The sequence below is a fragment of the Anopheles moucheti genome, chromosome 3 (assembly GCF_943734755.1).
Source record: "Anopheles moucheti chromosome 3, idAnoMoucSN_F20_07, whole genome shotgun sequence".
In the NCBI taxonomy this organism is placed as follows: Eukaryota; Metazoa; Arthropoda; class Insecta; order Diptera; family Culicidae; genus Anopheles; species Anopheles moucheti.
The window spans coordinates 86,181,722-86,198,030 of record NC_069141.1 but is presented as its reverse complement, the minus strand read 5'-3'; the positions used below and the strand labels follow the sequence as shown (position 1 = coordinate 86,198,030).

The following is a 16,309-nucleotide window of genomic DNA, read 5'->3' as shown; positions in this document are numbered from 1 at the left end:
TAAACACGCTTGCGTCTGTCGACCTTTTCTACACCATAAACAATAGGTTTAAAAATAAAACATTGTTAACAGCATCTTAACACTCCAATCAACACTCAACAACATTGCTCATCTTTATCAAATAAAATCTGTGTTCCAGCAAAAAAGAAAATTATTTATTAACAAAAACCAACATTCAAACAATTGCATCGTCAAACAAGGCACTTGACCACAATGACATGGTCGATAATGCAAACAATAAATATCGCTTAATGCACTCACCATTCATCAGCATCATACGGCACACCGTTTTCGCATTTTCACGAGGTGACACGAGGACTATGCGAGAATAGTGGGCACGTTTTAATACCGTATCACAATCCATTAATCCCATACACAAACACAGACGGGCGTGACCGCACACCACGGGAGGTTGTTGTATGGCTCCACCAGCATAACCGAGGGGGTGGATAGTATGGGTGTGGTGTGTGGGGGCATGAATGTTGGCGATACATTTAATTAACCATTTTAGTAGCGCTGTATCATTAACTGCATTCATATAAAATTCTACTTAACTCACGCTTCCATTTTTCCCTTTCGCCACCAGAAACCATTACTGGGAGAGATAATTATAATATTGCAGCAGTGCTCTGAAATTGTAGCCGCAAATGAGTGTCACGTTTGAAGGTGTGAATAAATTACTTGCAATAAATGTGCCCGATACCAATATTCTGGAAGAATCAAACGACTGTGAACAAGCATCGAATGAGCGGAATGAACCCCTTCCAAAGATCAGAAGTAATTTCGAAATTGAATGATATTGACTGTAAACCAATCATCCCCCAAAATTGATTCCACACAAAGAACAGCATCGCGCACAGCATCTTGCGCGTTCGCCAGCAAGACAGCACCATGACATCGTGTCGGTACCGTAAAGGCGTGAATGAAATTACTCATCCGTCATCGACGTTGCTGACTTTTGCGACAGAAGACAAACCACACACAGGCGGCTGGGCGACACGTATGCATCACGCATGGAAAGTAGTAGAAGTGCGCACGAGTGATTAGAATTCTGCACCCAAACCCCCCCATGATGTCTAGCGCGTCCGATGTATCGAGAAAAAGGTTTTTAAATGCATCCGAAATAACTGGAACGAGGCGTCATCCTTCAACTTCTCCAATTAGACTTCATCTCACCGGGACAGGTGTGTATCTCATCTGTGTCTCGCAGTAGCTAATATTGCTCCCTTTCAGTGTGGCTCTTCAGAAAGCAATTATTTTCCAACCGCTTCATCGGTTAATACCAACATCCGCTCTCACTAGCACCCTTCTGCAGGATGAGGATGAGAAATCAGAAGTACAGGCCGGAGGTTCCTCCCATAACCCCCCATAACAACGACATCTTTAAAAGAGAGACTACACATCTGGTCTGACACACGCCATCCGCCCTCGTTGCAGTCGTCGAACGCAACGACCTCCGCCGGAGTACAGATTTTTGGGTCATCAGTCATTCGAATGCCGTTCGAAGAGTACCAGTCACCGTGCGCGTTGAGACCGAAAAACGAGAACAAACTCCTCCTCAGTGGCATTAATGCAATCACACTGTGCCACGGCACATTTGTTCATCCCGGCTCGCGTGCTATGCGAGTTTAATACCGTGCAATCATTTTCTCATTCTAACACGCCACTCACAACACCGGATAGTTCCATCCAATATTTGCCATTCTGGATGATTTAATGTGAGGACGTTGTCAAAAAGTGAACATTTAATTTGAACCTTTCCCCAAACGCAGGTTACTAAACTCACTTGGGAGTGGTGCATGAATTCATCCATTGCATCTTAATGGTAAATTGATTTACTGCTCAACATGGTTGTACAAGGGTTCAGTTCACCGGTTCCTAATGGAACGAGATGCTTTTTTTGGGCTGCATGCAGAGGTGCGTTCACAAACATACATCCTCGGCATACCAAAACACAAACCATACTTCGGGGAGAGCTCTCATGATTTTTTCCCCTTCTATCCCTAGATGCCTGCGCACTGCTGTATGCCAATGCTTTCCTCCAGCATGTCAAAGATGTACGAGTAGATGCAACACATCATACAACCAACGTGGTCAGCTACAAGAGCTACACCAACTACCACCAAAAAGCATCGACTCTACCAACGATACGAAGCAGACAAACATGCGTAAATCAAACAGGAAGATAGCTACCCATCATTCACCCCCAGTCAAGGCCCAGTCAAACGGTGCAGAACACACAAAAAAAAACCACCAACACTGTGGTAGACTCTAAATCTTCGTTCCCAATATAGACTTCTCATCATCATCAACATCACCGGCACATCAATGGTAACGCTATTCGACTGTTTTATTCACACTCCATCTAGCACCAGTACGGGGCACTGCACTTCCTGATGGTTGTCTTTCAACAGTGCCCTACCATCCGATCGGGAAGGAGATTCTGTGATTTCTGAACGCAACAATTTGCATCCGGCCTGCAAATAGCAGCATGTGGCAGCAAATATGTTTACTACTGGTTATTAAAACCGCCCTCTTTCGCAAACGATTTTAACGAACAATCATGGCACATTTGGCCGCCAAATAATCAATGTACCTATATGAGTTTAACCACGTTTCATTTAGGTAAACTAGACATACAACGTGCCTATTGTTCATTAGTTTGAAAGCCGAGCTGATGGTAAAGGATTGACGTGAGTTCATTACTTTCCTTCATCATAGCTCATTCTTTCTTTTTCGATCAGGCTGAAATCAATCCTTCAAGTTTTAAGAAATTTTCCGATAATCACAAAACATGTCGAACGTTATTATATTTCATAATAATATAGCAGAGATCCAATACAACAAAATCTCTAGTTAATGATGGACAAAGTTATTCTTTGCACAAGGTCTAACACAGCAAAGGACGTGAGTAGAACCTCATCTGGATCAATTCCAAGCTGAAAAAATGATATTGAAATATTTGAAAAATATGTTAATAAATTCTAAACCATACATTACATTCGATATTGATCGGGCTGATAAAAAAAACCACCACGGATGAAATCATTCTGCAAACTTGCAAAAGAAAATCATCCAGCTTTTCTCGTCGGAGCCATATCTTTTCATTTGCCAGCTAGTCAATGATGTCAGCGAAGAAAAACAGGGATATGTTGAGATTAAATTACATGATTAATGGTTATCCGGAGGATTATAAATTCCCATAACTCTTTCCCGAGTGCAAACACGCGCGTTCCTGTGGATTCCTGTGCACAACGTAGTAGTAGCACGGTACACACTCCTTTTGCAATATCGTAAATACTTTTTACATAGTTCTGGAGATAATGGGAATGTTGGAACTAGTCCGTGTGTGTGGTGTGTGTATCCCTTACATCCCTGCTATTGGAAAAGTTAAAGTGAAAAACCATTGATTGTTGTCGGAATGCGTTCTGGTCAAAATAAACAACAACCAAAACATTTAAAAAAAACCCCACAAACACCATAGAATAGGAGAGGCATTATTAGGAGGGATCTTTTCCTATCCCTTTCTACCGGACAGAGATCGACGAACAAAGGGAAGCCACCCTTTATAAAGAACAAAAAAGCGTGTGCCTGGAAAATAGGGCGCGCAAAGCTCAAAACAAAAGCAAAAGGGAAAAAAAAGTAAAAGGCATTGCATTACGCCTAGTGCACAAGGCAACTTTGACGGCGTAGCGCGTAGCATTATCATGAAGCTATCTGTTTATCACACTTTTTTCATGGAGTTGAAGGAATTTTTATTAACAAAGTTTGGGCCGTACCAAATTGACCAAAACCCGTAGAGCTTGTTTCGTCTGTGAGAGATGGAAAAAAACGTATAAGGGTAGTTCATAAATACATGTTTACACTGCGCATTACCGAACGTGGGTAGTTACTCATAGCACGATACTACCATGCTACCACGTTGCCATCAAACAAAAAGCTTAACGATGTAGTTTTGAGAAGAACAAAATGATAAAGAATTCTGTATCCTGTAAGGTACAGGATTAAAGTAGCTTTTAAAATTTTAAAGCCATTTGTAGAACAATGACGTGCGAATTTATCAACAGCTAATTAAAGTCGTTAATCAAACTCACAACAAAGATATAGGTGCAAAACTGATCTTTAATTAAAGCGTAGCATATCCTTTAAAAGAGTAATTTAGGTTCATTTAAATTATTTTTACCGAAAGGATGTTAAGGTTAAAGCATGTTACCCCTATTAAAGCAGGGTGTGCATAGCACTAGAATTTACCACCAACGGTATGTTGCTGTGGTTTTCACCGTTGACCAACCTATAACACCCCCAACATTCAAATAGTGGGCAAGGCTACGCACCGATAAAAAAGGAACTAAGTTTAAACTACATCCAATTTCACCATTTCCCACTAATTTCCCACGCAATTCTGGTTCGTGAAAATGGTTCAACCATTCACTTGGGATCGTTCGTGAATTCTGAAACCCGTAGTCTTTGATACAAGCTGCAGTTAAGATAGTAATGTGAGCGGAGCAACTGGTAGAAGAGTTTAAATACCACGGAAAATGTAGTGCGTTACTTGATATGGAGAGTGGCACGATACTGTTTACATCAGTGGTGAGAAAACTCTTCCCTTACTAGGGTAAAACTATAACTGAAAGTTACCTCAACGGAGTTTGTTGCAAATACGTTAGTGAATAAATCGTAGCATAAGTATAACAATTAAAACAGTTGCCATTTTCATTTTATTAAATCAAGAGCACATAAAGACATGCAGAAAACATATAACCTAGCGACCACTGACCTCTGCATCGTTAGGAGAAGAGGCGCACACACCACGCTGGCCACAATCGATGTAACCAAATCCAGCAGCAGATTCCACACTGGGCACATAATTTCGCAACGTTAACCGGAAACAGGAAACGCAACGGACCAACAGCAGCTCGTTGTGCAGTGGAAAATGTTGGATTTTCCAACAGAAAATCGAAAGCACAAAAAAGGGCGACCAGCCGTGTGCCGTGGACCCGGAAATAATGGCTACCACGGACTAGGACCAGGCTTCATTTGGCCACCCACCGTTCCCACCACAATAGCCCAATAGCCGTGGCATCTTCTTTAACGTGCAACGCACAATCCGGGTTAAAATCTGAGAAAATCTAATGAAGCAAACAGCGAATGAAACGAGAGAATTTGAAAAAAAAAAATATACAACGCTTCCAACGCTCTGCCATGCCGGACATGGATAACACTTTTCACGTCAGTTGCAGATCCACCAAGTTGCAGGGTGCGCTTTCTATCCGCCTAACCAGGCTCGGCCCATCATGCACCAGCTTACTAATAGTTGACAAAAAGGCTCTGGAAAGCGTCCTTTCGAATGCATTGCGGTAATTGAAGGGGAGAAACAAACGGCTCGAAACTCCGGAAGTGCCACCGTTGAACGGAAGTGCCACACTCCGACTTTTTTGTTCCACATTTTCCACAATTTTCACCCCTTACACTACGGGCGCTATTGTTGTCGCGAAGGAAACAGTGTTTTTCGCTTCTGTTGGCGGGGTGTTTTTTTTTTGTGTGGCCCACAGAAAGTTGGCCAATTTCCACAAAATCCCAGCTGGGGATTTAAAATAGTTAGTCAACTGTAATGGGTCCTCGGAGCAAAAGGATTCCGACATGTACACCAACGCCGCCTAAATCGCTACAAAGGGAATGAATGAGCGACACAGCGGGAGAGAAGGAGAGAGAAGGGAGCTACAGATGTCGCATAACGCAATGGCGCATTCACACATACGGCTAGGAGACGCACAAACAAGTCAAACTACTGCGTTTTGTGTGCAATTGGTTTGGTTTGCCTCGTTTGGTACCGCGGATGGAACCCAATCATCCGTGTGCAGGTTCGCGTGTGATCGCCTCCAATGCACCATCGGTTTGCTTTTGCATTTCCAGTGGAATTCAATGATCCATACCACAGAGACATGTGCTCATGGGTCGCTCTTAAAGCACGAAACAGGATCGACCAGACTTTCCATTGGGCTCACCAAGGAAATAAAACTTTATTGACTAAATTTCTATTCGTTGGCGCGCTACGTACCGAAGCGAAACACTTCTGTAGTTCACCGCAATATCAGTTCATGTTACGAAAGTACGTTAAGAAGATAATTAACATTATTATTATGCACATTAACAGATCTAATCAAACAGAAACTATATTACCAGAAAAAAACGACTCATAATATAAACCGCGAAAATGGTCCCACCGTGCCACTTATTCAATTTAGTATGCTGTTGAGTGTAAATTTAGTAACTTCACCATCTCAGATTTATTTCATTTTGTTGAAAGCAACCATTTTAAATTAAAAACTAAAATTAAACAAACAGTGTACACGCATATTTATTTAAACCGATTGATCACATTGGTGTTCTAACCTAAAGAACGGACCAAACAAAATATTAGTTTACCAACGTCGAGCATATGGACGTCACTGAAGTGGCCAGTGACCACCAACCAGCGTCAAGCATCTTCAAGATTAACACAAACAAAACCTACCGAAAAAAAACATTCACCACACACACACACACTTCTTTGTCGGGTAGAATGTTAGTGAAGGCCTGGCAAGATTATTCAACAAGTGCGCTATAATAAAGTTTTATTATTCCACAAAACATCTATCGAATAAACATAGATGCCAGCTCTGGTACAGCTGCGAACCGCAGCTAGAAGTCTCGAATGGGGTAGATTTTATATCGCACCATCACCATTTCGATTCTACCATTACCACACGATTTCTTCACTGGCATCGTCAACGGTCCCCCACATCAAAAACGTCCATATTAGCAGCACAAACTGTCTGCCGATGATCACCATATCACACTGGTGCACACAATATGTTTCGTTGGTGTACCAATTCAACGCCAACACCACCAGCGGCCCACAAGTGACCGATAAAATTAAAGCTGCTTTCTAGAGTTTGGCTCATTTTACTATCAAATTGCTCGGAAAAAGCCCAAAAACCCACACCAAGCTGGGAGCCCTGGGAAACTAGATGGAAATTGGTGTGCTCGTTTCGCAGGGCCAAAATAGTGATTCCGAAGCCCGAAACCGATTTGAAACCATTCGAAGGGATTTAAGAGCGAACCGAACGGATCAACCCATCATGGCGGTGGCACAGCGATAACATGCCACGCGACCTCGTCGGCAATGTGAGGGAAGCAACAGAGAATCTTTGTGGTGGTGGTGGTGGCCACAGCAGCAGCAACCCATCAACAAGGGTAGGGGCTATTCGATATTCTATTTCTTCCTTTAAAATCTCTCCCCGATAGCCGGGATCAACCTTTCCCTCACTACGGCTCCACTCGCATGCCAATTCGATTCGATGGTTTGTGTTGCCTATAAAAATCAAAACAATCGCAACATTTCCTCCCAAACCGAAGGACGCCGCTGCCCATCCTCCTTGCCGAACCTGACCTGACACACAGATCCTCCTCACACACTCCGTCGTGTTCCGATAACAATGTTTATAGTCTGGCATAGAGCGGGTTACTCTTTGGTTAACCGCAAAATTGTACATGCAAGAGGGAAAGGATTACCTCCCGGTCCAACCGGGATCATTGAGTTTGCAGCTTTAAGCCTGCACCACGCGGCAAACTATAAGGCCAGAGCTAATTCGTGTGGGCTTTGCCTGTCGTATGTGGGTTGTGGGACATTGGTTTCGATAAATAGTTGTGTGCTATTTTCCGCAACTTTTGTGCCCAATCGAAACCGTTGAAGTTAGAAACTGAAAGCGTACGATGGATAAACATTAGTTTTCAAACCCAGGACCAGGACCAGAAAGATTCCAACAATAAAAGTGGTAAACGTTTGAGGGCTTTAAGCAATTTACATCAGCGACTGGTAAGCTTTAAGTTGACTTTAAATATACGCAATGAAGTAGGGTTAAATATATAATGAGTAGGAATTTCTTTATCGTCTCTATCCCGATTTAAGGGCAATATGGAAAATTCGGTCTTAAATATGAATTCAGAGAATTAGAGAATGAAATTAGTAGTTAGAGACAAGCTTTAAGGGACAAGACTCTTCCCAAAAGACTCAGAACACGAATGATTAGAAGGATATTTAAAACAAATAGCTCTTCGTAAATAAACATACAACTCGCAACACCAACTATCACATATTTCTTCCTGTACTAAGCCAACAGACCAGAAACTCAATCACGGCCTTTTCCCTTTAATGTCATCATTTCGAATCTCGCGTTTCCCATGATGTGACATTTATAATAGCATTATACCCGGTATGCATCTCTAACGATGTCCACCACTCTATTGCCATGCCGGAAGGTTCGAAACGGCATCGGAAATGCAGTAAGCTGCAGTAACCAACGAAAATTCCAGCTAGCGTCAAGTAACTTTTCCCTTCCGTACCATGGATGTGGCTTACTAACTTTCGCTGATAACCTAGCGGCAACGTTGCCTACGCCCAACTCAAACATAACAAACTCTTGCACCCTTTGCCGACCACCGGGAAACTTGCCCAATTTCAATTGCAACTGCAGTGTTTACCTTCCGCTGAAACCTGGACATTCATGGCGGACTGCTGTAACGATAAAGAGGACACCTCCATCGCTTCCGGTAATGACCATCCTCCTGGATGGCATGGAACCATCGCTCTTCCATCGGTGGCACAACAGAAGAAGCAATAGTTTTGTGCGTGGTTTGGTATAATATGACAACGTTCAAAAACGACCACAGTCGACACAATAGCAGTGCGTTGCGTTGCTCTGTTTACACAATGCTCACAGGCCAAAGAGCCAGCTCCAGTGTGATGAACCAGACTCACGATGACCTCAACACACCAAACACCCAGTGCCGTTTAACGAACGTGCGCATGCTAAGCTACGGCCCAAAACATCCTCGCTTGCCGTCTGGACCAAACTCGCATTGTCTCGCAGACCGGATGTTTTGAGTGAGACTAAAGCTGGTCTGGGGCTCGGTCTCGATTTTACAGGACCTCGCCAAAGTTAGCCAAAACCCAAAGTGTAAACTCACGCCAGTGTATGCGATTCTAGCGCGGGGAGGGAACTAACGTCGTTGACAGTTCGACCTTCGTTTAACCGAGCTAACAGCGTCGGTGGTCACGGGCACCGCAGGAACCAACAAGGAAGAACCAGGCGGAAGGACATCGCCAGGCCAGTGCTTCTCACCACCCAGAAAAGGTCATCCTGTGCAATCCAGCGCAGCAGTGCTAGAGAAAACGGCAAAGTTTTGTATACAATTTAAACACTTCATCCCTTTTCATGCTTCTCACGCCAGGGACTTTAGTTTCGATGGGGTCACAGGATGTTAAAAGCACCGCCACCACCATGGCACATTCAGAGCGCAGTTGTAACGGGCGCAGGACGAAGTCGTGCAGTGGGAAAAAGAGTCGGTTTTCCTGTGCGCCATCATACAGTGTGCCAGGTTGAACTATTCGAGTGAATGGAGCAAATTTTTACCACGATTTGGCGGATCTCTCGAAGCCATTCCTCGCAGCCAGTTGTCCCGCAATATTCACAACTCGTTTGAAAAGTTGCATTATGGAATATAAATATTGCATCCAAAACTATCAAGCAAACAACTATCATCTGCTGTCATTCTGGTTTTGGTAAGCGTTTGCAATGGAATTCTTTCGGGTGACAATTCCATTTATTCGGTAAGACTTCAACGAAACTGTTGTATCATTTTTATACAATAAATTTGTCAGCACCACGATTATTAGCTTCGTTATAAAAAAATCCATTCAAAAGGGAAACTTTTAAAGTACGTGGCAAAAATGTGACCGCAAAGCAATTAAATAAGCTTAAAAAAACATATTTACCACGTACCCTCCCCGGAGCCAAAGCTCACCACCTGAACTCCTGAAGTGTGCGATCCAACAACGTCTTTTTGTGTTGGGACGTAATTTCTTTTTTACACAACGGACAACAACACAAAAGTTTTGTCCGCAATAAGCTAAAAATTAGCACCCCTTCACAGTTCCGTGCACCGTTGACCATGAGATGCCACGAAGTGAGTGCAACGGGACAAACAACGTTGATCTCGAAAGGATTAGGGACAGTAGCGCGAATTGTTGGTTTACGACCGGAGATGATGCCGGACGATGGTTCCGATGACGGGCGATGAGCGAAAGTGACGTGACGTGGCAATCAACTGCCTGCAGCACTCTAGCTCTGAATCTGGAGGGGTTTTTGTTGCAAGGTGTGAAGCATTACATCCTCGAAGAATGATGTCATCAGGCCGCAACCAAACACATTTACGCTTGTTTAGCGGTTCTGATCTCGCCTACCTCGTTCTATCACATACCTTTGCAGGGTTAAAAATTGTGGTTATATTTTGTTAGTGACATAATCCTCAACTAAAAAGAAAAGCTTTTTTTCCAGGATCCCCGCGACGCATTCCTATTTTGGTAGGTTGGAACAAAAGAAAAAACATACCCACAATTTGTGTTCGAAAAGGAATAATGTTCGTGTTTCACTCTTCATCACGCAAAGATAAAAGCCACCACGCCGTGCACATCCCTAATGGGTTAAAATCGTTACAAACAGCGTGACGGAAGTTTGTCTTTAAGGAAATTCCTGCACCATCCAAAGTCCTAAATCGGTACCTTTTTTTTTGAAATGTTGCGTAAACCAGGCTTTACGCTGGGGCTTCACATCACGTTTATCTCGCGTGGCCGTACTTCATTTTCCGTGATGTTGTTTGGGTGTTATCCACATTTTTTATTTTCCCTTTTATTTTCTCTCGGGAAAAAACGAAAAGTTTTAAGCTTCGGTACAAGCCCACCCATACCTTATTTTGTTAAGCAGAACAAGGTAGAAAAATAAAAGCTATCTCCAAGTTCAAAAAGGGAACCGCCAACGGAAAGATTAACCGGCCTATTAAGCCAAACGAGGTGAAGAATTGCTCCATTCGAAGAAAAGGAAACCCTTTTGTGCGGGGGTAGGAGGCATCCGTTTGCGCTTCCTTACGCTGCCGGGCATCAAGCACTGAATTCCCAAGGAACTGGAAGGCACAAACCGAAGCAATTGCAAAGTCGTCTTAAAGAAACAAGAAGCGGCAAAAGAACACAGTTGGGACAAGGGATAACACGGAAAGAATACAGCAAAAACAGGCACACATTTGCACACACACACACACTTTTCTTGCTCATTAACATCTGCTTAGTATTCCTGCACCTGATGTCTTAAGAAACTTGACCCTTTTACCATCCACCCTAAAACAACCCTTCCCCCGTTTGACAACGAAGTCGCCGGGGGAAGACCAAAAGGGCGTTGTTCGTTTTTCAAGTTCGTTACAAATTATGCAAAGTTACATTAGTCATTTGCGTGGCTTTGAGAGACGCTTTGCCTTTTCTTGGCATTAAGTTAAGGGAGGCCTACCTGTTTGACACCACTCAAACACATGACGCATTACTGTCTCTCTCCATTCGCTTCACCCAACCTGCTCAATCGGGTGCAAACGGTGTTTTATGTGAGATTTTTTCCCCCATCATATCATATAAACATGTTAATTCCTATTTCACCGACATCCTTCGATCCGGTGAGTGACAGTTTGCAGTGAAAGAAAACCAAAACACTCGCTATAACAACGCTTAGCGACTGATTACTCATCCAGTCAAGTTCCCATCAACATGTTAAACATGAACCAATACTTAAAGCAAGTTCAGTTCTCAAAATAGCTCCACCAGGTACGCAAAAGATAAGCGCCTCAGTTCGGTGCACCTTTCACTGCCATTTCCGTCCAAATTGGATGACCGTGTCCTTGTCACACGGATTGCCGCATCTCGCATCAACTGTCAACGCGGGAATGGGGATGGCATACAAAACGTACATAACGCAGGTGAGCTAAGAATGGTACGATTCATTCACAAAAGCTGCTGCGTTGTAGTCAATTCACGCACGATGTGACTCACATTTGTTAGTATCTTAAACCTTTAAACTGGTTTCCTGTTAACGTCACACAGCGCAGAACGACAGGTAACCGTGTGCCATGAAGTGTTGATCAACGATCAGGGAGAGCCGCAGTTCGAATCTCTCGTTAGTAAGCGATGTGTCTAAGGTGCTTTTATAAATGACAGTGTGTGAACGAGGGGTTATAGATTTGTCAACTTTTCCACACCCACTTGTACAACATCCTTTAGAGGAAGATAGCTTACATTAATCCTCTTGCTGTGTGCACCTTTAAACCATATTTGTTTGCCTTTTTCTTGGAGAAAAAAGTACTTCCCCTTGATATATCGCCGTCATCACTGAAGGACCTTACAAAACCGTCCCTTAAGAAGCACCCCGACATCCGAAACACCGAACGGAGACAGGAAAGGATGGACGTAATCAACCTGTTGCCCGGATGCGATCCTTTTGACTGACCAACGAGTTGTTCATCTACCCGCCCCAATGGCTTCACCTGCACCCCCTTTTCGCGCCATGCTTCAGATGGCAAAGAATAACGCGTGACACGAAGCATCGGGATGCGAATGGCAAAGGATGGATGGATACCGTGAGAACATTACAGCAAAAAAAGGGGGAACCACACCTTACACCGGTAGCAAAAGGGTGATCCGGGACCGAAAGGATCCGTCCCTAGCTGGGGGTTATGCACACAACAGGTGGCGGTGTTGTTGGCTTCTCTGACAGACAGGGTGAGCACATAAAATGGATACGATCTTCCTGACAAGGGAAAATATAAAATATTACATAAAAAAGCGTCATATAATGGATTCATTTGAGGCCGGATTTTTTTCTTATAAACAAAACCTAAGATATAAATTTATGACCAACAACAGATTGTGTTGCGCATAAAAAGTTTAGCGTGAAAAATAGTAAATAAATTCAAGAACCTTACTTACCGAGTGCAAGAAAAGTTTGATTATAACATTCACATGTTCTTTAAACAATACTAAAGCTAGCTTTAGGAAAGTCTTTAAAGGAAAAAAATCCAACTTGGAACCCGAAATCATGACATCATACGTTAAAAAAACTATGGCAAACGATTTTTTCGCTCCATAAGCTTATCTTCACCATTTTCTATTGATATTTGTAAGGCACGTCAATTGAAGCCAGAATGTGTTTCGGGCGGAATGCGAATAAATGTCTGTGTACATGAAATAACGCAGAATATCATCTTCAACGTACCGTGACGTAAAAGCGCATACATACAGCTTCAAAACTGAAGTCTTTTTTTTCGGTGTGGTCTCTTCCCGAGTTTGATGTGACGAGCGTGGAGCAAATTCCCTGGACTACGACGGGGGAAGCCAAATAAACAACAGCATCACAACGCAATGGATGGAGCAGATGAGACCAGTGGGAATGGCTTTTTTCGTCATTTTCATAAAATGCTACGTCAAGGGCAGACCGTTTGGCGAAAAAGCATTATTATCGCAAAATTATATGCTCGAGAGATTATTCAGGTGATAACATGTTTGGTGATTTTCGACATTTAAATAAAAATGACAAAAAAATTGTTACTAATACACCCATTAATCGATTTTTAGAGAAGATTGTTTGTTGTCAATTTAAAAGTTATCTAGAAAATCTGAGATAGAAAATCTCAGAAAAGTAAAGATTCGTATATCTCAAAACGTGCTTCGCAAGATTAGTTTAAGATTATATACACTTGTGTTAAGAACGCCAGAGTTATTAGGAGAGCAATAAGAGTTTGCTATTTTTAGAACGGGATCGTTAGCGTCAAATTCCGTTAATCTGAATTCCGTGGTAAAAATTTCGTCGGTGTCCTTAAATTCCTGCTAGGAGCCTAAAAGTTTATTTGTTTATTTATGAGATGGATTTCGGACCAAGCTTTACGAGTTGGACGATGAAGTCAATGTCTTTCCCCATTTGCACAGGCTCCGATGGACCGGTCATGTCATTAGAAAGGCACCAGACAACACAGGCTGTCTTTTAGGCCAAGCTTTTAGGTCGTTTATATGGACAGAGCAGGTGTGGTAGGCCCGGCCTGAGACCAAATAATAGCAAATGATGTTTCCACCCGAGGATAATGAATTGGCTGACGATGGCGCTCGATCGTGAACGGGTTTAAGGACTCCGTAATTCGGAGCCCCAATTAGTAAGTATGGTGCCAAGTATTGTTACCATGGGTAACGAAAGATCATCAAAACTAATTCTCGAGTTTCATCGAAAAGGAAATTGTCTTCAAACAAACTGTTATTTTGAAACTATTGGTAAAATAATTACATAAATAAAAGCAAAATCATGGAACATGGAGCAAAACAAGCCAAAAGACAGAAAAATACCACCCTTTCTCTTTTTTACACACTGCGAAGTTCGAACACTTCAAACAAACAAATATGCGAGTATGTTCTTGGCATGCTTGATTGAACATAGTTGTGCTTCGTCCCTCTCCATCTCATCACATCTCTTTCTCACAAACCCAGCAAACCGTTTATGGTTAAAAATCGTTACAATGTTGGGATTCAAAAAATGCCAAAACCGACGCTCGATGGATGTCGATGACTCAACAACGAGTCTCGGGCAAAAGAAGGCATCGCAAGAGAAACAGGTTAAAGAAGATACCGAGAATAAGTACGGTCACAAAAACGGGACACAGTACGGACCGGAGGAAGCAAACATAACCAGACGAAGGAAGCGAGATGGTACAAACGAAAAACAAGTAGAAGCACACCATAAAATGTACAAACGGCCTGCGAAACGGGATGGCAAAATGGGAATAACATGAAGGCACACACACAGAAAGGCCCTCTGAAGAGACATGCAAACATAAAGCATGAAATCATGCGATGATAGGAATGTTGTTATGGTAACGCACACACATATGCATGCTGAACATGGCAGACTAGGGGTGATCAGAGGAGGCTTATTTTTGGAACGATTGTCCTGAAAACTTACCTTCCACATTTCCTCCAGCTGGTGGGTGTACCGCACCACCGTTCTGCTGTACCGGCAGCTCCATGGTGGCGGTATTTTCGATCGGTTGTAATGGATTCTTCTGGCACACTGGCAAATGCGTGATCGGGATCAACTTCTTATCGGTTAGCCCGGCATCACCTGCCCCGCCTCCAATACCACCAGCACCACTCGACATTATGCTGACCTTCTCATGCAGCGATAGTGATTCTTTCATCGTTTCGCAAAGCAATGCGTAAGTTGATGGGAATGTAGTCGGTTGGTAAAGAACTTGCTTGCACTTGTCCCACAAGTCTCACAAAATTGAACGTTGATCCCGGACGAGAATCAATGACTCTTGGTCATTCGCGAACAAAGAGAGAGCATATGTTATGCGCAATACACAGCATTAAAACGGCATGCTTTTAAATTGTGATGCTGAACTGGAACTGCTGCTTGCATACAAAACACACAACACGTACAAGCACCTTCAAAACAGTTCAATCACACACAAACTCACGCACGCACTTGCACTGTGGCGCCCCTATTTCCTAGAGGCTCGGTGAGGCTTATGTTGCGCGCGCGGTCGCGTTTCCTTTCTTCCTTTTTGCTCGCCCCTGGGTACAACCACACACACAGGCGCACGCACATACACACACAATTGAGCTTTTCCGGGAACAGGTTTGACTACCTCGGGAAAACTGTATACACTCCGTTTGTGGGAAGTAACATCGAACACTTGCTGGAACAATTATTCAATACCTCTCAGCCGTTTGATCACTTTTACTACACTGAACACACACCGCTTCCATACAGAGGGGAAGGCCTACTACGACCGGGCACGCACTTACGCGCTTCACACCTGCGGGAGCCTACTTTGGCACGCACGCCCAAAATCAAAGCAACCCACTGCACACCGGTGAAACAAAAACCACATACGGACGATGCCTTCGCGTGGAAAACTGCATCGTATTCGAATCTTCACGAGACTTTTGTTTGCATTCACATTTGCAACGCCGTACCGGAGATCACCCGCGATCGTGCGCGACGCACTCTACGAAAGCGTTTGTGTCGTCTCTGCTGTGCGTCGTTCCGGCTTTACGGTTGTGTTTTGAAAGTGACAGCTGGATGCAAACAACGTGCGTTTACGCGGACAAGGAATAAGTTTTGAAATATTTTTTGTACAATAAAATCGTTGACAATTACGAAAATTTAATAGCAAATTAAATAAAATAAAGTCGAATATCATAACAATGTTCCAGCAGATAAGCAGAGTGTTCGTGTTTCTTTATTTGACAATTTAAGAAGGTGCTTTTATTTTCCATTAAAATTACCCACTGTGACATCGCTCTTGTACTGTACAACTGACAATCATTACAGCAGTGCTGCCAGCTAAGCTTGGTAGGGAGTTTGAATTATCAGCTGAATCGGTTTTTTCTTGTTCAAAAACC

The 16,309-nt window shown here is 43.1% G+C and overlaps 1 protein-coding gene across 3 annotated transcripts in view; it reads right to left on the bottom strand.

The window, feature by feature from the left end:
- Positions 1 to 15,867, bottom strand: part of LOC128305747 (protein ECT2) — a 96,925-nt gene extending 81,058 nt beyond the window's left edge. For all 3 annotated transcript variants that reach the window (XM_053043340.1, XM_053043338.1, XM_053043341.1), the window contains exon 1: positions 14,862 to 15,867. In XM_053043340.1, the coding sequence (XP_052899300.1) occupies positions 14,862 to 15,096 (235 nt within the window). In that variant the 5' untranslated portion in view covers positions 15,097 to 15,867. The remainder of the gene's footprint in view (positions 1 to 14,861) is intronic.
- Between the last annotated feature and the right edge of the window lie 442 nt (positions 15,868 to 16,309).